The 18,960-nt window shown below is 56.9% G+C and overlaps 8 protein-coding genes across 8 annotated transcripts; 5 read left to right on the forward strand and 3 right to left on the reverse strand.

The window, feature by feature from the left end:
• Positions 1-2: 2 nt before the first annotated feature.
• On the forward strand, positions 3-1,186 carry L226DRAFT_68561 (uncharacterized protein). The gene is made up of 4 exons (XM_067687154.1): positions 3-454; positions 511-741; positions 794-1,107; positions 1,182-1,186. The coding sequence occupies exons 1-3, from the start codon at positions 187-189 to the stop codon at positions 1,006-1,008; spliced, it is 714 nt and encodes a 237-aa protein (XP_067535488.1). The 5' UTR covers positions 3-186; the 3' UTR covers positions 1,009-1,107; positions 1,182-1,186.
• A 630-nt stretch (positions 1,187-1,816) lies between these two features.
• Positions 1,817-2,376, reverse strand: L226DRAFT_535134 (uncharacterized protein). The gene is made up of 3 exons (XM_067680836.1): positions 2,295-2,376; positions 2,174-2,235; positions 1,817-2,113 (listed from the first exon to the last, which is right to left on the reverse strand). Exons 1-3 carry the CDS (start codon positions 2,355-2,357, stop codon positions 1,993-1,995), a joined length of 246 nt encoding a protein of 81 aa, XP_067535489.1. The 5' UTR covers positions 2,358-2,376; the 3' UTR covers positions 1,817-1,992.
• A 442-nt stretch (positions 2,377-2,818) lies between these two features.
• Positions 2,819-3,357, reverse strand: L226DRAFT_535136 (uncharacterized protein). Its single transcript, XM_067680837.1, has 3 exons — positions 3,169-3,357; positions 3,052-3,113; positions 2,819-2,995 (listed from the first exon to the last, which is right to left on the reverse strand). The coding sequence occupies exons 1-3, from the start codon at positions 3,229-3,231 to the stop codon at positions 2,878-2,880; spliced, it is 243 nt and encodes an 80-aa protein (XP_067535490.1). The 5' UTR covers positions 3,232-3,357; the 3' UTR covers positions 2,819-2,877.
• Positions 3,358-3,649: 292 nt separating this feature from the next.
• On the forward strand, positions 3,650-5,891 carry L226DRAFT_535137 (Aldo/keto reductase). The gene is made up of 15 exons (XM_067680838.1): positions 3,650-3,825; positions 3,884-3,999; positions 4,060-4,100; positions 4,163-4,248; positions 4,313-4,423; positions 4,477-4,562; positions 4,613-4,665; positions 4,718-4,772; positions 4,822-4,876; positions 4,937-4,972; positions 5,032-5,104; positions 5,172-5,313; positions 5,414-5,607; positions 5,672-5,755; positions 5,817-5,891. Exons 2-14 carry the CDS (start codon positions 3,900-3,902, stop codon positions 5,723-5,725), a joined length of 1,086 nt encoding a protein of 361 aa, XP_067535491.1. The 5' UTR covers positions 3,650-3,825; positions 3,884-3,899; the 3' UTR covers positions 5,726-5,755; positions 5,817-5,891.
• A 2,916-nt stretch (positions 5,892-8,807) lies between these two features.
• On the forward strand, positions 8,808-9,679 carry L226DRAFT_68832 (uncharacterized protein). The gene is made up of 3 exons (XM_067687158.1): positions 8,808-8,839; positions 8,938-9,544; positions 9,607-9,679. The coding sequence occupies exon 2, from the start codon at positions 9,045-9,047 to the stop codon at positions 9,456-9,458; it is 414 nt and encodes a 137-aa protein (XP_067535492.1). The 5' UTR covers positions 8,808-8,839; positions 8,938-9,044; the 3' UTR covers positions 9,459-9,544; positions 9,607-9,679.
• L226DRAFT_68775 (uncharacterized protein) lies at positions 9,224-12,886 on the forward strand. Its single transcript, XM_067687157.1, has 5 exons — positions 9,224-9,544; positions 9,607-9,651; positions 9,858-9,930; positions 9,984-11,849; positions 12,000-12,886. Exons 1-5 carry the CDS (start codon positions 9,506-9,508, stop codon positions 12,677-12,679), a joined length of 2,703 nt encoding a protein of 900 aa, XP_067535493.1. The 5' UTR covers positions 9,224-9,505; the 3' UTR covers positions 12,680-12,886.
• Positions 12,887-13,070: 184 nt separating this feature from the next.
• L226DRAFT_486893 (actin-domain-containing protein) lies at positions 13,071-15,415 on the reverse strand. The gene is made up of 6 exons (XM_067677175.1): positions 15,002-15,415; positions 14,844-14,952; positions 14,688-14,795; positions 13,963-14,634; positions 13,569-13,909; positions 13,071-13,515 (listed from the first exon to the last, which is right to left on the reverse strand). The coding sequence occupies exons 1-6, from the start codon at positions 15,349-15,351 to the stop codon at positions 13,269-13,271; spliced, it is 1,827 nt and encodes a 608-aa protein (XP_067535494.1). The 5' UTR covers positions 15,352-15,415; the 3' UTR covers positions 13,071-13,268.
• A 125-nt stretch (positions 15,416-15,540) lies between these two features.
• Positions 15,541-17,698, forward strand: L226DRAFT_535142 (uncharacterized protein). The gene is made up of 8 exons (XM_067680839.1): positions 15,541-15,685; positions 15,748-16,392; positions 16,456-16,464; positions 16,525-16,614; positions 16,676-16,778; positions 16,867-17,106; positions 17,184-17,238; positions 17,300-17,698. The coding sequence occupies exons 1-8, from the start codon at positions 15,666-15,668 to the stop codon at positions 17,503-17,505; spliced, it is 1,368 nt and encodes a 455-aa protein (XP_067535495.1). The 5' UTR covers positions 15,541-15,665; the 3' UTR covers positions 17,506-17,698.
• The last annotated feature ends 1,262 nt before the right edge of the window (positions 17,699-18,960 follow it).

An 18,960-nucleotide genomic window follows, 5' to 3' on the forward strand; every position in this document is an offset into this window, starting at 1 on the left:
CACGCCCCGCGCTGCGGTTGCTACTTGCTGATCACTGTACAGCATGCGCCGACGGCGGCCCTGGCGATTGAGTGTGTATGTAACAAGGGCCAAGGCAAGGGAGGGCGCACCCGGAGGCGGGGGTCGTAGCTGCCATCGGGAGAAGGTTGAATCAAGTTTGGCCACATACTGGCCGGGATCGATCGGATGGCGCGACTCACCGGTGCACCACGACCACTCGCTATCTGCATCTGCATCTGTTCCGCCGTCGTCCACGGGTCACGGCCACGGCGCGTCTGGGTGGCCAATGGCAGGTTGATTCCTGCCGTCCGACGTAAGAACAACGTCTGCGTCTGCATCTGCCGGGTGTCCGTTGGCTGCTGCGAGGCTCTAGCCATCCCGCCAGTGGCTCCTAGTCGGCCGGGATCCCTAACACTCCTCCGACATATCACCGTAATATCGCTATTAGCGTGTCGTGCGTCAAGGAGTCAGGGCCACCACGGCAGCAGCACGGCTCACGCAATCCTGCAGGCAGCAAAGATTTCCAAGCTCAGGGTCGAGGGCTCCAACGCGCATACAACGAGGAGGATGACATACCTCAGGCTCGCAAGGCTAAGCTATCTGTAATAGCACACACACGGCGCAGGCGCCACAACCGCCACTGGGAGGAATGCTCGGTGGTCGGTGGCACGGACACTAGCCCTAGACAAGACAAGTCGTGGCCGACAGGTCAGAGAAGAACGTCATTGTCAGTTTGGACCAGTACGTACGCCAGCCGCCGGACTTGGACATACTGAGGAATGCCGTCTCCCAGATCCCTACGGGACGGTTTCGAGTCTCGGATTGGACGGCTCGGATTTCAGGGTGGCGTGGGGTGCGCATACAGTCGCCCCTCCAGGGTCGGAGCAGCCCGCCGAAAGGCAGTTGCAGGGTTGCTTGCGTCTACGGTCTGGGCCAGCTGACAACGTCGCGGCAGAACACACTGCTGCTGCACGGTCAGATTCCCAAGGGTTAGGACCAGAAGGTTGAATCGGCGGCGAACACTTACACTCCACGTACGTCACCAGGAACTGTACCGTCTTCGAAGTTCGCGGAGATTCCAGAATCTGGATAGGAGGACGATGGAAGGTAAGAAGGAAAGAACGTTGCGTCGCCTTCACGACTGCTTACTAGTCACCGGCTTCTGACTCCTGACTCCTGAGTCGTGAACGTTGAATGGCGGCCAGCTTGGAACGTGGAGCGTCCGACTCCCGAGGTCCCCATCCGTCCGCGATGAGAGCTCACTTAGAGTTTTTGGCGTTGGCGTTGTCATGGCTGGCAGGACAGGGGCGGCGAGCAGAAAGACGAGAACTTCGTCGACGGTCGGCGATCGCGGTTGGCAGCACAGGCTACAGCGGAGGCGAGGAGAACGAGAGGGGGGAGGAAGCGGACTAGCTGAGCTAGGTAGGAGTACTAGGAGTAGTGTTGTGCCGTTGTGAGGGTCCAACGAAATTCGAATCGACATCAGAACCGCAAGAAGAGCAGGGACGAGACGGCAATTCGGCGACTTGCAAGCCTATGCAAAGGCAGCCGCAGAGCTCGAAGCGGCGGGGCAACCGTCCGGCGGCGGCAGGCGGACTTGTATTGAATATGTATTGCTGAGTGTGGATAGGCGATGCGGGGAAGCGAGGTGTGTCGGCGGGTCGCGCCCGTGGGGTTATAAGCGTCGGCTCCTCGAGTCGCTACGCCCGATACGGAATAGCCCGTCGGGCGTGGCGGACCTTGGTCCTCGGGACACGAGGCTCTGTCCCTCATTGCCTTGGTCGACTTTACATGCGGTGTGCGACTGTAGAAGCACGCGTGGAGGAGGCTGAATCGGCCAGCCATACGGATTCTGATATGGTACATGATGATTCGAGACGATGTGGTACAAAGACGATGGTTACTTCAGGCGCTCGTACGAGATGATGAACGCGAAAGACAGAGCCAGCCACATTGGTGCGTCATTGCAACTGCTCAACGCTCAATATCAACCTACTTGCTGCTACTATAGGACTTGTACGAGTCGCCGCTAGGCGATGTGTAGTTGCTGTAGCCGGTGTTACTGTTGTAGTAGGTCGAGCCGTCGCTGTTCGAGTAGTAGTAGCTTCCGTCACTGTATATGCATGGTGTGAGTTAGATGACGAGAGTAAACTGTTGTGATGTAATCGCGCACCTGTTGCTATAGTGGTAGCTGTGATCGCCGCTATCACTGACGCGATGGTCGTAGGAGTTCCCCTAATTCAATGTGCCTAAGCGGCCAACGGTCTGCCTGCACCGAGGACATCGGTACATACCTGGTCGTTCGTGCCACTGGAGGTGACGGTATAGTTCTCACCCGTATTCGAGTTGGTGGGCATGGTGGCTCAGGGAGAGATGCGGACGAAGACGACGCAAGTGGCGGGCGATACTAATGAATGAGGCCAAGGCAAACACTGCCAAATAACGCGTCTGTGGCTGAAACGTGTGATCGGCGCGACGTGCGCGAGGCTCTATCGTACTTAGGCTTCTCTACATTATCTCTTCACAGACACGCGTGCGCCACGTAGGTTTACCCTAAGTGCAAGGTCTTGGTATATCTTCAAAGGTAAAATTACATTGATATCATGGACCACGAAGGTGCTACCGGGAGATCGGCTCTTTCGGCCGCACATACAGCTGACACAGTACTCGAGTACTCTCGGAATCCTGCGACGGTCACCATATGCGCGGGCATGGGGTACAGAGTCTGGGCCCGCATAGGGGGAGCAATATCTATGACGGGCGAATATCAGCCACAGAAGACGCAGAGCCTTAGGAGGCCAACTGACGCTGATTACTGTACCTATTCAGACCGTTCAGACTCAGTCTCGTCCCGTTCCACACCAGTGGCTCAGCGCATTACTTGCTGCCGAACTTCTGTGTAACTTTACCGCTGGTCGAGGTATGGCGGCTGTAACCGTCCCGGCTTTTGTAGTAGCGGGAGCCGTCGGGGTTCTTGTAGTAATAGCTACCGTCTCTGTGTACCCAGGTGAGTGTGGAGGATTCAATGAACCGGTGTCCGTGCAGCCTCACTGGTTGCTGTAGTGATAGCCACGCTGGCCGTTCTCGGTGACCCGATTGTCCCAGCGGTTACCCTGCCCACATCGTCGTCTGTATTCAGTGCCTACCGCCGGCGGAAGGTGAACTCACGTAATCGTTCGTACCGCGAGAGGTTACGTCGTAGTACTCGCCGGTGTAGGAGTTGTAAGGCATGGTGACTGTCGAGATGGCAGATAGAGCGAACGCAAAGAAGGCTCTCGGGTGAAGAGAGTGCAAGCCAGCGGACAAGCCTATATAGTACCCCGGCTAGTGCTGCGGTAGGTAGCAGCTGCAGCGTGCTGCGGTACTAAGGTAGCAGCTGCAGCAAGCTGGCAAGCAAGCAAAACCAAATAACGCGTCTGTGGCTTTAACTTGACACGTGTTACGTAACGCGTCCATGCATCCAGGGTGCTCCCGCTCGGTAACTCACATGACTTCCCTTCATTCCACGATGCAGCTCTCGTATGTACCGCCATGGACTCTGCTCAACTCCAGTCACTGACTCAACACATTACACAAGGAACGCTTCACGTACAGCGGAACGCCTTCACGACAAGCCAACCCGAATTGGCCGACGGGGTATCAGCTGACGAGATACCGACCAGCTCAACCGCACGCGATGCGCGCCCGATATAATTATACACCACCGCGCCCTCGACGTGCATATACTTAAGTATGTGTGCCTTTCTCAATCTCGAAACTGTCCGCGTCACCGACATTACTCCGGTCCGACGGCACGACGGTCCTGGAGATCTAAGGGTATAAGAGGTGTGTGCACGCAGCTTGCGACGTGTTCTCATCCTCATCCTACAAGGCAACCATACAGCGCGAAAAGCGTTACGATGAGTAGCTCTGAGCATCCCGCGTACGACACCAAGGGCATGCCCTTCAGGCTTCTCGGGAACAGCGGGCTTCGCGTTCCCTTGTTCTCGCTTGGAGGATGTACGTCGGCTCGTCCGATTTCGTTCCCTTTGACAGATCTGAGACATCGTGCGTTGATAGGGTTGACTCTGGGTGGCTCCGTGAAGGGCGATCCTGTCAAAGTGAGTATGCATCGTGCGATCGTGCTTCCAATGCCGGCCGTTGTTCAGACAGTACTGCTCAGGAAATCATCAAGACGGCATGGGACAACGGTATCAACATGTTCGATACTGCAGAATCCTACGCGAATGGACAATCCGAGATCGAGATGTGCGTGTGTGCATAACAAATCTGTGGAGGCTCGTCTCGTATTCACTCAGCACCCATGTTGTAGGGGTCGCGTCATCAAGGAGCTGAACTTCCGCCGCTCGGACCTGGTCATCACCACGAAGCTGTTCTGGGGCGTCCGCAGTGGGCCGAACGACATGGGCCTCTCTCGCAAGCAGTAAGTACAATGCCTGAGCTTGCGATTGACATCAGAAGACTGACTATATGCAGCATCATCGAGGGAACCAGGGAGTCCCTCCAACGACTCGGTCTCGAATACGTTGATGTCATCTTTGCCCATCGCGCAGACCACACTGGTGCGTGCTCTGCTGCCTGCTCGTGAGGGAGTCTTTGACTTGTTCTGCAGTCCCGATGGAAGAGGTCGTCCGCGCGTTCAACTTCGTGATTGAGAAGGGCTACGTGAGTTTATCCACCATTCTTTGACGTGCTTGTGTTTGCTCATGTCAGATAGGCCTTGTACTGGGGAACGTCAGAGTGGTCCGCGCAGCAGATCGAAGAAGCCCACCGTATGTCTTCTGTTCAATGTCTCGTTCAAAGCGCTGAGTATATGTGCAGATGTTGCGACCAAGTTGGGATTGATCGCGCCCATCGCTGAGCAATGCGAGCACCAGTATGTGGCTATATGTTCGTGATCCTTCTTCCCCGTACTGAACAAGTGGGGCCTCCGCAGCTTGCTTCACCGTGATCACCCTGAACGCGAGTTCGCGTGCGTAATTCTTACCTCTCTTCCGGAGTTCCACAAACACTCAAGCGCCATGTATCCAGTCCCCTCTATCGCAAGTATAACCTTGGCACTATGGTGTTCTCTGCGCTTTATGGTGGAATACTCACCGGCAAGGTACCACAGTCCTCTCTCGTGTCTCTTCTCTTATGTCCGAATCTTACACATTCAATCTCTTCCTCAGTACAACGACGGCGTGCCGGATGGCTCCCGTCTCGCTGTCGAGCAGGAGGACCAGTTCAAGCGCAAGATCACATTCCTCAAGTCACCGGAGGGACAGAGACAGATTGAGATCATCCGTAAACTTACCGATCTCGCCGAGAAAGGTTCTTCTTCCCTCATTCTTAGCCCTCTCCTTCATCTCTGTTCACACTCTTCTTTGCCATCGCTCGTGGTTCTGGCCTCCTGTGCGTTTGGGGGAAATAGAGCTGAACTGCAAGACATCACACCTCGCGCTCGCGTGGGTTGCGCGGAACCCGAACACGTCGACAGTCATCCTCGGAGCGTCCAAGCCTGAGCAGGTCCTCGACAACCTCAAGGCGCTCGAGGTTATCCCGAAGCTCACGCCGGACGTGCTCGCAAAGATCGACGAGATTGTGGGGAACAAGCCTGCGCCCTGGGTGCGTACTAGTTCTGTTCCCTGTTGCCTGTTGTTGAGCTGCTGGACTGATTTGTGCATGGTAGCCCACCTATGGTCGTATGGCCCTCGACCCGCTGTCGAAGCTCAGCGTGCTGTAGATCCAGGATTGATTGGCACACAAGTAGTAGGTGCGTGTACTCTCTCTCATTGTTGCGTACCATTCGCCTGATCAGGTCACACTCTTCATAGGATGTAGACCACGTAGCATTACAACGCGTGAATGTACGAACACTGTCTTATCGCAGAACAACTTCTTGTCACAGTTCAACATACGTTGTCAAGACCCGTAGTCAAGACCAAATTCGTCCATATGGATGGTTCACTGAGATCTCACCATCCCTTCATCGCAACATGCTCTACATATCTTCCAGCTCCGGAGCTTCGCAGTTTCGCACCGACGTCATCGCACATCCCCACGCTTCTCTGCCCGCGTACCTCAACACTTCCTTGCTCTTCCCGAGCTCCGTACATGTGCATCCATCAGACGGACGTCACACACTGTCCGCACTCCCCGGACATCGAGCACCCGAGCTGCGCACACCGTTTCCAGACGACAGTGGACACTCCTCGGGCCCGCTCTGGTCCGCGCGGCGTGCGCCGTGGGACTCGAGTTGCAGGTGTCGCGAAGAGTGACTCTGAGCGTGCCGCCGCGCAGTGTGGGTGGAGGCGGGTGCCACTGCCTGGCCCGAACGTGTCGGGAGGAGGAGAGTACTCTACGTGTTCTCGGAGTCCTCTGCTCATCCTGCGCGTCGGAATCAAGTGTGCATGGCATGTAAGACCCGGTTTAAAGCGTCGCGTGACTGAGTCTGAGGCGATGGATTCTCCGGAGCTCTGAGGCCCGAAGGTCACCCTCACCCGATATCGTCGCAAGCGCCACCCTTGGAGGCCGCAGAATGTCCATGTGCATGCGTGTGGGGCGCGCGGCGGCGAATGCGCTGGGCTAAGTTAGCCAGCATGGTACGCAACTGAGTGCATGTGTCTGATTACCTTCAAAGGACTGTATACCCAGTGCAGCACACCGCCTCTGCGTGTCCAGATAAGTAGCAGAGACCACTAGTCGACCAATCGTACCCCTGGTCTGACACACTAGTGAGCACCTTTCTTGGGACTGGGATGGCGTGCTAGCGCTGTTGCTGACTATGCACAGCACTTGAGTATGGCGATCGGTGCGCGCGGACTTGAGTAGTAAATTGATTGATGGCACTTAAATGGATTCAGAACGATCGAAAGGAAGGGAGCAGAGAAGTTTTGCCTTGAGATCATATGGGGTACGCCCTGGTACGCCAGGCACCGCGTGCTACGCTGTGCCAAAAGATTTGGGAGTAGCATGGATGAATCATGAGCGGGTGCGATGAGGTGCTAGGGAGCGCGACGCTGGATAGCACTAGTCGCAGCAGCCGGAAGGCATTCGAAGCTCTGAGTCTGAACTTCGTAGCCACATGCACATGGCTGCTCCCCGTCGCTCGCCTCGGATGGATGGCCGTTCGGGAATCCCGGGATATTTCCAGCTTCAGCAGATGCTGCGCATACGCTCGTCGTTGGCGGAAATATACGTGCGGGATTCTCGTAGCCCGCATAAAGTTCTGAGAACACGAGAAGGGCAGAGAACTCGGGGGGTCCCCGAGATGCCGGTTCTGTAGGAATGAACGGGGGAAGATGATGTCATGAGACGCGACGCGAGAGAGGCACAACCTCGGGAATCGGGAATGTGCACGCGGCCCCAAATGGGGATGCATATGGGTGATCCTCGTTGCAGGCGGTTCTCCCAGGGTGCCCAACTGGGTACAACGCGTTGAGAGGCGGTACGTGGTACAGAAGTTGACTCGGCGCAAAAGCCTCCGCAGCGGGTGTCAGCGAAGTGCGGCGGCCCCTTCGCACCACGAACTTCCGCTGGGAACGCCGTTGGATCCTAAGTGTGTACGCGCAGAGCACGTTACTGCCGGTACCCATGAACGAGGTCCGGAGCCTTTCCGGGATCGACAGAGACACTTAGAGTGAATGAGCGAGTGCACGCATGGTGGGGATATAGATGTGCAACATACCGGATCCTATGACCCTGTGCACACCATTCGCGGTAGTGCGTGCGTGTACGTACAGACGCAGCATGGTCCAGGGTTCTCACCTTCTCCATCGCCATTTGGCCTGTCCACGGTCGGCTCCAGCGTTCGGGTGTTATCTCGGGCTGCGACAGCCCATAATGACAGTATCGCCTCCAGGGGGGACTGTCGCAATGAGCTAAGAGCTTAGCGGTGATTAAGCCCGACGGTCGTCCAGCTGAACGTGGATACAGATGCAGTGGTTACTTACGCGACAGCGAGACCCTGACAGGCTGCGACGACAGCTCGGCTTGACCAAAGTTGCCTACAATGGGGTCATGCAGTCCATGATGGGATCAGTCAAGAGCTCGGTGCCGGCACTTGTGCGACTTGCGATGGAGGCGCTCTCACGGCGACAAGGTTCGTTCTCATGACACTGGCGACGAGGTGTCTGCGCTCGCTGTCAGCCTCGAGCTGAGGAAAACGAGGCGCAAGCCTGGTGAGACCGATGGCCGGACCGCTAGCAAGTGTGTTACGAGTTGGGTATATGGATGAGAGTATTGGCTGGAGTCTGGAGGAGGCAGGAGGAGAAGATGAGACAACATGTGATAGCGATCACACTTATAGCTGCTAAAGATCTCGGATGAATCTGAGTCCGTATCAGCGGCTTTGCTGTCCCCCCGAACACTCCGAATGAGAGATACTGCACCTATCTATTGCAGACGACCAGGTTGTGCGCAAAGCCGGTCCTCCAGTCCACTGCCAGCCCGCAGTGGATGAGCTGCGTAGGGCTGAACAAGCTGGGAGGTTCGCCATGGTCACAGCCACTGGTGTCCCCAATTGGGAAGCATTTTCGGAGCAACAGGCGTCAAAGGACTCGGACCTTTGCCGAATACTCTTCGCTGCACCATTCCTCCGCTGCTCATGGTTCTTGTCGACATTGTTAAGTGCACCCTATGTCTGCTATGGAGGACTGAAGAGGGCAATCTGCGACATTCAAGCTAATAGGAGCCTGAGTGGCAGCGCCAAAGTCTTGTGCGGCCGGACGGGACGGCGACTATCCGAGGTTAAGCGTACTTATCACCACCATCAGCCACCCATCATGCGACCATATCCTCCACCAGCGGAGTCCTCGGGGGTTGCACCCGCTATTTCGCCATTGCGACCTTTCATCAGGTGAGTTGTACATAATCTACATCCTCAAGGACATTGGTCGGCGATGGTGACACACATTTGACCCTTGTGCGCCGTCGGGTGGTGCTCGGCATGGGCAGCTAGTGACGATGCGCATGTTGCGAGAGGACGGACGCAGCTGCGCTCTCAGGGACCCAATACCGCCTATGGGCAGCCGGATCGGAGGGATCTGAGAAGAGGGACGAGAATGGGAAGGGGCGTCCCAGCTGATTCGGTTGGGCCCGCCTCCCTCATGTCCTACCAACACAATAAGCCCAAGGCGCCCTCCTCTCTTGTCTGCGCTGCGGCCAGCTTTTCGTCTCTTGCTCCTCTACCACCATCGCGACACCCAGCGCCGCCTCTCCGCCCTCCCGACGCCGCCCACACCGCCCCCCATCTCCACCCGGACGCGCGCAGGCAGTCCACCAAGGCCTACAGCGCTCTATCTCGCAATCTCGACACCACAGGAACGGCTCAGCTTCCAATCGAGGAAGTCGCATTCAGCGCGTTGCAAGTGACCCAGTCTGCTTTCTATCGCCGCGCGCGCGGTCAAGTGGGGTCTACACCCCGTATCGTATCCGCTGACATTACGACGTCCGGCCTTCCGCGTGTGCAAATTTAGTGTTTCGCACTAGCAGCTCTCCCATCCCCCGGCACATCTTTCGGGAAATGGCGAGTAGTGCTATGATAGGTAGCACCTTCCTGGTGGTACGTCCTACGCGCTCCCTTCTACTCTCCCTCCCTCCACCAAGTCGCTCATGGCTCATCAGGGCGGTCCCGGCACTGGCGCACTCGGCGGACCTCCTACCGGTCATGTACGTCCTCTATTGCTTCCAGCAGGGCTCGTGTGCGGGGTCTACCCGGCCTTTCTGTCTTTCCTCCCCCTGACCAACCCGGAGCGCGCGTCCTCGTCTCCACTGACGGAATGCGTCTCCGAGGAGAAGAAGCTCGCGTGGCCTGTTAACACGAGTCCTGCTGTTATGTGACGTTCTGAGGTTCTCACTGACGTGGATTCATACAGAACTACAAGAGAGCTGTATATCGCCCCCCTCCCAAGGAGTTCTGCGTAGAGGTCCTTCCCCCGACAAAGTTCGGTGCGTACTCACGCGATGCGTCATCGCGCCCCCGCAGCTCATTCCCCCTTCAGGATCTGGTCATTGCTACGGCCTACGCATATTTCCCGTCCTCACTGACGAGCAAGACAACCGTTCCTCACGTTCCAGCTCGTCGCATCACGAATATGAGATATGGAGGCGGTGGGAGGATTGTCTCTGGTTCCAGGAGATCCTTGAATCAGAGTATGCTCTCATGGCGCGCCAGAAACGCGCGCGACTAGCCGCAGGCAAAGGCGTAAAGAAGAACGGTGTCTACATCCACTCCGACCAAGCGGCGTCCTTCGAATCGCTCCCTCCAGGGCCCGACGCGAATAGCATTGCCAAGGACATTCACGATGTCATTCCCCGCCTGAATAAGAAGGCCACGCTCTTCCGGGCCAGCCAGGCTACCATCGAACAGCGCGGTCGCGAGTTCGAGGCCCTTATCCTGGCGCTCTTTCAAGACGATGTCCCCATGCTCGTCAAGGAGCTGCGCGAGACACGGCTAGTGCGCGACTTCTTTGGTTACTGGCGACGAGACCTCGACCATGACCGCAAACGTCAGTCTGCCTCTGGGGCCGGTGGCAAGCAGACTCCCAGTGCGCGTTATTCCATCGCCAGCAGCGCGTTCTCCATGTATTTCTCCGCATCCAACATCTCCCTGCATAACCCTACAGCCGCATTCGCCGACCTTCCTCCGAGCCCTGCGCTCAATAGCTTCCCCTCTGCTACCTCCCAAGACTCGTCTCGCCGCAACTCCACGCAGCCAGACGAGAGACGGCGCTCAACGGGACGAGCGCCCGTCAACTATGCGACATCCGATTCTTCTGCTTCCACTGCGAGCCTCGCAAGCACCTCGCGCGGCCCACCACCACATTCCCCGACTTCTCCCGCCCAGGATATGACCTTCTATGTCTCTGAGCGCGGTTCTTTGGCGCTCAATATCGCTGACGATTCAGACGAGCGCGCCGAGTTCATCAACTCCCCCCTCTCCGCTCCCGCGCGCGTGCAACCACACCCATGGACGCGGGACGGTGACCGCTCATTCCCATCGCCAGAGGATGAAATACTTCTGGCGGATGCGGTTGGAAAGCCCCGGCAAGATGCCGCCCCCGGGCCCGGCGAATTCCAGCCCGGCCTCCAGGCGCTGCCGGAGGATAGCGAGCTCATTCCTGCTGCCGTGACCAGCGGCCCTCAACACAGTGACATTGAGGAGGTCCCACGGGTACCGCTCAGGAGGCCACGCAACAATTCGTGTCCTGACAGGACGAACAGGCAGTGTCTGTTCATCCCTGCGGAGGGCCCGAAGACCGCGAGCCCAGCAGGCCTCGATGGCCTTTCACGTAACGCAGACGCTCTCCGCATACCCCCGCATAGGGAGTCAGAACCACGGACACCAACGACCTCTTCGTCATCGCGCACATCGTCGCTCGCGTACTCCAGTTTTTCGAACTTTACGGGCGACGATGCGTCTCGCCGGTCATCGTGGCGGACGTCGATGGCTTCCGAGACGAGTTACACGCATTCGTTCGCCACAAGCTTCGCAAACGGATCGTGTGCAGACTTCGAGAGACAGTCCAGGCACTCGTTCGCGTCAAGCTTTGCCAACGGCTCGTGTGCCGATTTCGAGCGCGGACGGGACCCACGTCAGTCCGTCAGCTCTGTCTACTCCGTGGTCTCTTCGAACGGCAGACAGACTGCCCTTGCCCACAGGGATTCGATGACGACTCTGAACTCTTTACTCTCGGATCTCTCCATCGACTCTGGGTACCTTAACAGGAGCCTAACGCCCCCCACAAATGGAGTTCTGAGGAGGTCGCTATCGGCCGGGAGCAGGCGGCCACCAAGCATCATGGCAGCCCTTGGCGGCCAGGACGACTGGGACCAGCAGGAGGAATTCCTCGACGCATACTTCTACGGTGAGCATCCTGTTCCCCGTTATCTCCACGCGGTGTCGCGTCCCCTCTGAGGCCGCGGATCTGAGTTTCAACTCAATCTCCCCGTGTTACCGTCCATCATTGCTTGAGCATGACGTTTGACTGACTGCGCCATCGTGCCTGGTTCATTAGATCCCGGCATGCAGCCTCCCATGCGGTTCGAAGAGCCGCCGAGGACACCCCCGCCGCCTCCCCAGCGCGAGCCAGCCGTGCTGGGCCAGCCTTTCAACAGGGAGGTCTGCACTCCCGACCGCTTCCCGAAGCCCTTCCAGAATCGCCCTCCAGGGCAGTTCCACCTGCCCTGGTCGCCGCCGTCTACCCCGGGGATAGAACACTCGGAGCCGGCGTATGTCGTCCCGCCTCGCACACCTCCGCCTGTGCGCCCGAGCACGAGCGGCAGCATGACAAGCAGCAACGGGTTCCCAGGCTCGCCGCCCAACAGCCCTACGACGGCGACGGAGAGCCTCACCGTCAAGGCCATCCTGCAGGACAGCATCGTCCTCCTCCGCATCCTACGCGCTGCTCCGCTGGAGGAGGTGCGCACTCGCATTCGGGACAAGTTCGCGGTGCAGGAAGGCGTGCAGCTTTCGAACGCGTTCGTGATCGGGTGGGCTCCGGCCGCGACGCAGCCGTCGGGCGTCGCAGCGCTGTCTGTGCGGGGCCGGCCCCGCTCGAATTCGGCGTCGAGCGTGGGTACCCTGAACCCGCAGGCTCTACGGTACGTTCGCGGGGAGCAGGAGTGGCGCACGGCAGTCGCGTCGTGCGCGGGCGGGAAGATGACGATCCGGTTGTTCAACGCGCAGCCTATCTGAATGTCAGGACGAGGCGGGACGCGTAAGTTATTTCTTTCGTGCGTTCATGAAGACTCTTCGGTTGTCTGTGTTCGTTCTTGTGTATCATTCACTGTTGTTGGAGACCTGCCACACACTACTCGACCCATCTGTAACACTGCGATATCCCGGATTCCGTTCCCCCTCTTCCATCTTTTCTGCTCTTTCGAGCTTCACGATCTGTCATGACCACACCTTATATCTCTGCCTTCGTTCACAGCTCTCTTGTTTGTACACTTGTACTGCTCTTCCGGCCTTGGCTTATACCGGCCGTTGTTACCCTCCTTCACTGTACATCGTTACTTTCGCTTTGGGTAGGGCGATTCGTTCATTCGCTATCTCTTCGTTTTACCCTTTCGAGTCTCGCCCACATCACGCTCACTCTCCTTATATTAATTATCCTGCAAAAGTACAGCGTACATAGTTATAGAGGCCTTGTTGTAGGGTAGCAGAGAATAAACAGAAGATCCATTCACCGTCTATCTCACATGCAGAGCACAAGTAATACGGGCCTCGCAGGGTAAGCGAATGTCTCGGGTACGCGATACGTACATGCAACCAGCCGGGCGTGTTAAACGGCAATCTGCACAGAAAGCGATGGCGCGGCCGCACCAGGGGGACGAGGGGCCGGTGGTGCGCCGACGGGAAGGGGTGTCCTAGTCCAGTCGGGTAGGATGTTCTTCGCAGGAGAAGCCCGCACCCCGGCGGCTCCTCCTGGCCGCGGGGGCGACGAGTCCATCGGAACGTCCTCGTCGGGTTGCGCTTCTGCCTCGTCCCACTTTTCTCGTTGGACTTCGACTCCTCCCGTCTTGAGTGCCCTAGAGAGCGTATGAGTAAACGAACGACGCAATAGACATAGCAGGCGAAGTACCCGGCGAGCGACCCTCCGACCCATGCCATCATGGCTGGGGTGAAAGCAGGCGCCTTCCCCGCGTTCGCAGCAGCATTTGCGCTTGCGAAAGGCGGCGGTGCCGGGTTGTTCAGGATGGCGAAGTATGGCAGAAGTGGCCGCAGAGCCGCATAGCGGTCGTACACTGCTGGACGTGGCCTTCCTGCGCGTGATGGTGCGGCTGACGATGAAGTGGAGTTGGACGTTCGTGAGACTGCACGAGTGAGCTCTGCCTGCAACCGAGGAATGAACCCTGGAAGCATCGGTGTGCCTCCGATAACAAGTATCGAGGAGGCGAGCGTTTTGCGAAGGTCGACCGGGACCTAGACAACACGGTCAGACCAATGTGTCTAGCGATCAAGATGTTAAAACGCACCTTCAGTAAGGTATCCAGGATGACTTCTGCCACACTGCTCTCGTCCACATCCCCGCCCTCGAACAGCACCTCGGCTGCTCGTTCTCTGATCCACCCAGGAATGATCAGCGTCCCCCTCCCGGTACCCGTCTGTTGCGATGGCGGTGGATCTACACGCATATGGATATCCGTCGCAGTTGAATGGCGACTGTACATCGTCGCCAGCGCTTGGACACCACTCTCTGCTGACTGCCCGTGCTCCATTCCTGCGAGCTGAGAGTGCGAGACGACAGAATAGCTCGAGGATGCTGCGTGCTGAGAGGAGAAGTTGCTGTCTATGTCTGCGGATACACGCGAGAACTCGGATTCAGACATCGCGGGGTCACTTGGAGGCAGATCCAGGTCGTCACCGGGTCCAGGGGACATTAAGTGGGACGGGTTATCCGTATCAAGCGGCTCGCCGACAAAGCATATACGTGTCTTGATCTCGTCGATGACTTTTTCCGTCAGGACGTCTTGGGGAACGCGCGTTGAACGCGTCGCAGCGGGGATGTTCATGGTTGCGCTGAGAGAGGTCGCGGGAGGGATGTATGTACCAAACATGAGTAGCAAAGCCTTGATGTGGGTTGAAAGGCGCGCTCCGGCAAGGGGAGTGGTGCGGAGGTGGGGGTATAGTGGTCTGAAGGAGAATATCTGAATAATTATATATGAGTACGCGTAGCACGCTCGTTCATGAATGTCCATACCGGGAGAACACTAGATTCAAGGTGACCGCAGTCCAAGACGAGACCTGTGACGCGACCAGCTGCTAACAAGGCGAGGAGATGGCTTGAGGCGAACGATATTGATGGGACCTACACTGGTCAGGAAGCGGTAAGGAGAGCGAAGAGCGCGACACATACCTGCAAGTTGTTGAACAGTATTCGCGCCATGATCTCTTTGATGTGTAGAGGCAGCAGTGGATGCTCAACAAGAATCACCTTCCGCGACTTCGGATCGGTCAAGAGAGAACTTCAATCACAATGAGGGGGACAGCCTGAGGAGCGTATGTCGGACGTACTTGTGGAATACCGAGCGCAGACACCCTTCCAACTTCGCCTCAAGCACCCTATCTTCCTCCTCTCTATCGGCTGGTTTCGACGCTCGATTCAACGTCCACAGAGACTGGCCGCTGTCACCCCCGGCACAAAACACATCTCTAGGTTTCCCTTCGCCACTGAATCCCACTTTCCAAACGCGCGAACCGGGGTCTAGAATTATTCGATCCTCTGTTCCATATAGCGAATGCCTTCGTGTTGTCGGATAGTGCGGAGAGGATTGAACTACGTGTGACGATGCGACACGGGTGGTTTGGGGTGTTGTCATGCTATCGTGCGCGGGCCTACGCGGCGTTGCGGGTACCCCAGACATTGTGATATGCTTTTCACAAGCAGAAGCGTCGCCCTTTCAGCGTCCTAGAGGTCTTCCGAAATTGATAGACCAGAGCAAATATCAAGAGCGAGCAAGCAAGTCTGGACGGCGAACAGTTGCAGCGGCACTGGCAGAAGAAGGAAGAAAGACGCCGCGACGCGTGAACGCGTCAACCTTCGCATTCGGTCTTGTCCTTGTCCCTCGCCGCCACCTCCTCGTTTCGCATATCCAGTACTCGCACTAACGGAGTCGCTCCGTTCTCCGGGAGTAGAAATTCTAGTCTGAAAGCTGCGCATCGAGGTCAAGGAACCTATATGGCGTTCAACACAACGAAGTGCGTGTTGTCGGAGCCACTTCTCGTTCTTGATCGTGCTCAGACTCGCTCTCTGCATGTAGCCCTCTGTTTGGTGGCGCGAAGCCAGCGGGGTCTCTCTTTGGACAGAGCACGACCCAGCCTGCTGGCTCGCTCTTTGGAAACACGCAACAGCAGCAGCAACAGCCCGCAGCATCTACGTTCGGCGGGTTTGGCCAACAACCCGCGCAGAACCAGGGAACGCAGGGGTCCTCTCTTTTCGGCTCGACAACGCAGAATACGGGCACGCAAGGGACGTCTCTCTTTGGCTCGACGCTGGGGCAGAACAACCAGCAGCAGCAGCAGCAGCAACAACAACAACAACAACCCGCTGGTTCGTTATTCGGTGGTACCTTCGGGCAGCCGCAACAGCAGCAGCAGCAGCAGCCAACAACTAACATCTTTGGCCAACAAGCCGGGCAGCAGCAGCAGCAGCAGCAACCCACTGGTCTGTTCGGACAGCCCGCCGGACAACAGCAACAACAGAGGCCGCTGTTTGGCACGGCCACGGGAACCACTTCGCTCTTCGGTAGCACGACTCAGAACCAGCCCGGGCAACAATCTGGTCTCGGTACAAGCACATTCGGTGCGAATCTGCAACCGCAGGCGACGCAGCCATCTCTGTTCGGGTCTACGGCGGGGACGCAGTCAGGGAGTTCGCTCTGGGGAAGGCCAGCGACGCAACAACCGTGAGTTTACTCCGTTGTATTGACTTGCCCCCACTCAAATCATTCCTCTCGTCTCTCGTGAAGACAACAACTGTACGTCTCAGCATGTTCCCAGCCTGCAACATAATTGACGGGAATGCTGTCCCATGCTAGTGCGCAGCCAGGAGGTGCCCCGCCCTTCACGAAGTCCGCGAAGTTCAACGATCTGCCTGACGATGTGAGGAGAACGTTTGAGAACATCGAGTTAGTAGTCTCCCCACCGTCTTGAGTATTGCGCTGAGCCCTCCATGCTTGGGCCACATAGCACCTTCATCCAAGGTCGTGTCCAGATATGCAACGACCTCAAGCAACGGAAACTTGGTGACGAGGCTTTGAAGGGACAGGATGACATCCGTAACGTCCAGAAGGTGAGCTTTTTCGTTCACCAAATGCGGGCTCTCGATACCTTGCCCCTCTGTCCCACGGCGAATGGATGCATCCTGAACGCCTCTATAGGAGCTCACCGGCGCTATCGCGGTTCTACGTGGCGACGTCCAGCACACCAAGGACCTGAAGCACAAGGTCGAGCAGACCGTGCAGGACACGATCGTTGCAACGCGTATCGTCGAGGGTTTCCGGAATCCGCAGCAGAACGGGCAGTATCTCAAGACGCATGCGAACTTCCCGCTCGAGTTCTTCAACCGCGTAACGGAACAGATGCGCGAGCGGCTCAGGTGGTACAAGACCACAATCGAGGTGCGTCCCACAGTTATACGGCATTTTCCCTCCCCTTCTGGGCTCATGAGCGAATCTCACGGTTTTTGTTCGTGCAGCATATCGAGCGCAAACTGTCCTCCGCGGCGTCGCAGCCACAGTACACCCCACAATGTATGGTGATATCGCAGTTTCCCATCGCATGTGTGATCCTGATGTAAATTGTCCTCTCCAGCAATCGTCTCCACGCTGGAGGCACAGCACGCGACCTTCATGGCGCTCGCAACAAAAGCTGCCGCGCTCGACGCAGAGCTGCAGAAGCTCCGCACCTTGTACACACAGCTCTGGCGGGCGAAGACTGGCAGCATGCGGGACCCCTTCAATGAACTCGACAGAGGGAGTGACGTTGATTTTGGGCTCGAAAGCCTGAGCGCGAAGTGAATAATCTCTCCTTACACAGGTGTCTTTTTGTCTGTATCTGTAGTTTCCCGACCATCATGATGATTATGACTTGGAACGGTCTATGCCTTGGAACGAGTAGCTTCAAGCGTACGTTGATGGGGGGAGATGTAATTGAGTGGGCGGAGCTCTGTTGTCCGACAGGTCATGTAAGTCGCATACCTCTCCTAGGAAATGGCAAGAAGCTTCAGACACCTGGGGGTTCCTCGCGGAGGGTCGCGCGAGTTTGTTTCGCATTCATCTTCCCTAGCAAGGTCAATACGTAACATTCTCAAAGTCGGATGTAGAAAGCATGCGGTGGTCGCAACAACCACCACGACGCTGCACGCATGTGTCCAAGACGACATATGTCACACACGACTCCGGTGCGCTGATATTTCGAAACCACCGGTATATACGTGTGACACAGCAACAAATCAGCGAGAACAGAGATGACATGATGAACGACTGGACGAAGCCAAGTCGAGCGGAGGTTCTGGACAATGAGCATGACACGTACTGAGACGTCCGTCCCCACATGCACCTGCGGTCACAAAGAACTCATGACACGGGCAGTTCTGTAGGAAGAATGAGTTCATCGCAGGTTTTCACCGAGCGGACTAGACATACCGCTACTCCACTCTAACCTTTGGGGAGGGGCAACGCCGAATTATCGATACACTGTCCGCCGTTTGAAGGATCTCCTCCACCACTCATCCGTTCCTCTTCAAAATTTGGAAGTTGCGTATTATGAAGCCTCTCATCTGAGGAAAAATATCAGCTTTCTTGTATCTCTTCTCCTTCCTTATGTTCTGCGTGCACGAAATACGAGCGCTAACCAGGCCATCCGACGCGCGCTATGCTTCCCACCCTCTCGGCTAGCCTCGGCTCTCTCCCGACCTTGCCGATGCACGTAGCGCCGCTGCGCTATGCGGGCACTTGAAGTTAGCAGGAACATGGAGAATGTTCAACACCATGGGTCACCAGCTGATTATTTTTCGCTGTATCTAGGGGTTTCTGGGAACTGTCTCAGAAATTCTGAAGGGAATCCATGGAGTGGATCTTTAGATTCTTCAAACTGTGGACAGTTGAGCGATAACAGACGGACCGAAGCGCCATATAGCGCTGGCAAAATCCTCCCCGCCACAGGACATTGACGCTGTAGTGGACTGACAAAGGTGCCATACAGACAGGACCGACGAGCCACTTACGGCAGACCAATTTGCGATCACCAGGACAGTTGTCTGATCCCCGTGGACATCATACCCTCTTGCAGCTCGCTAACGGGATTCATGAGACGCGCACGAGTTATCGCGCCTTGCACCTCGTGCGCGATGCGCGACGCGCTCTACTGATCCTGTGAGTCTTGCGCCTGGGCATGCCGACAGCAGGCATATTGAGTAGTAAAACTGTATAGATGTGATACCTATAGCATGACGCTTGCCATAGCGCAGTATT

Source organism: Lentinus tigrinus, assembly GCF_003813185.1.
Source record: "Lentinus tigrinus ALCF2SS1-7 unplaced genomic scaffold L226scaffold_12, whole genome shotgun sequence".
Taxonomy (NCBI): domain Eukaryota; kingdom Fungi; phylum Basidiomycota; class Agaricomycetes; order Polyporales; family Polyporaceae; genus Lentinus; species Lentinus tigrinus.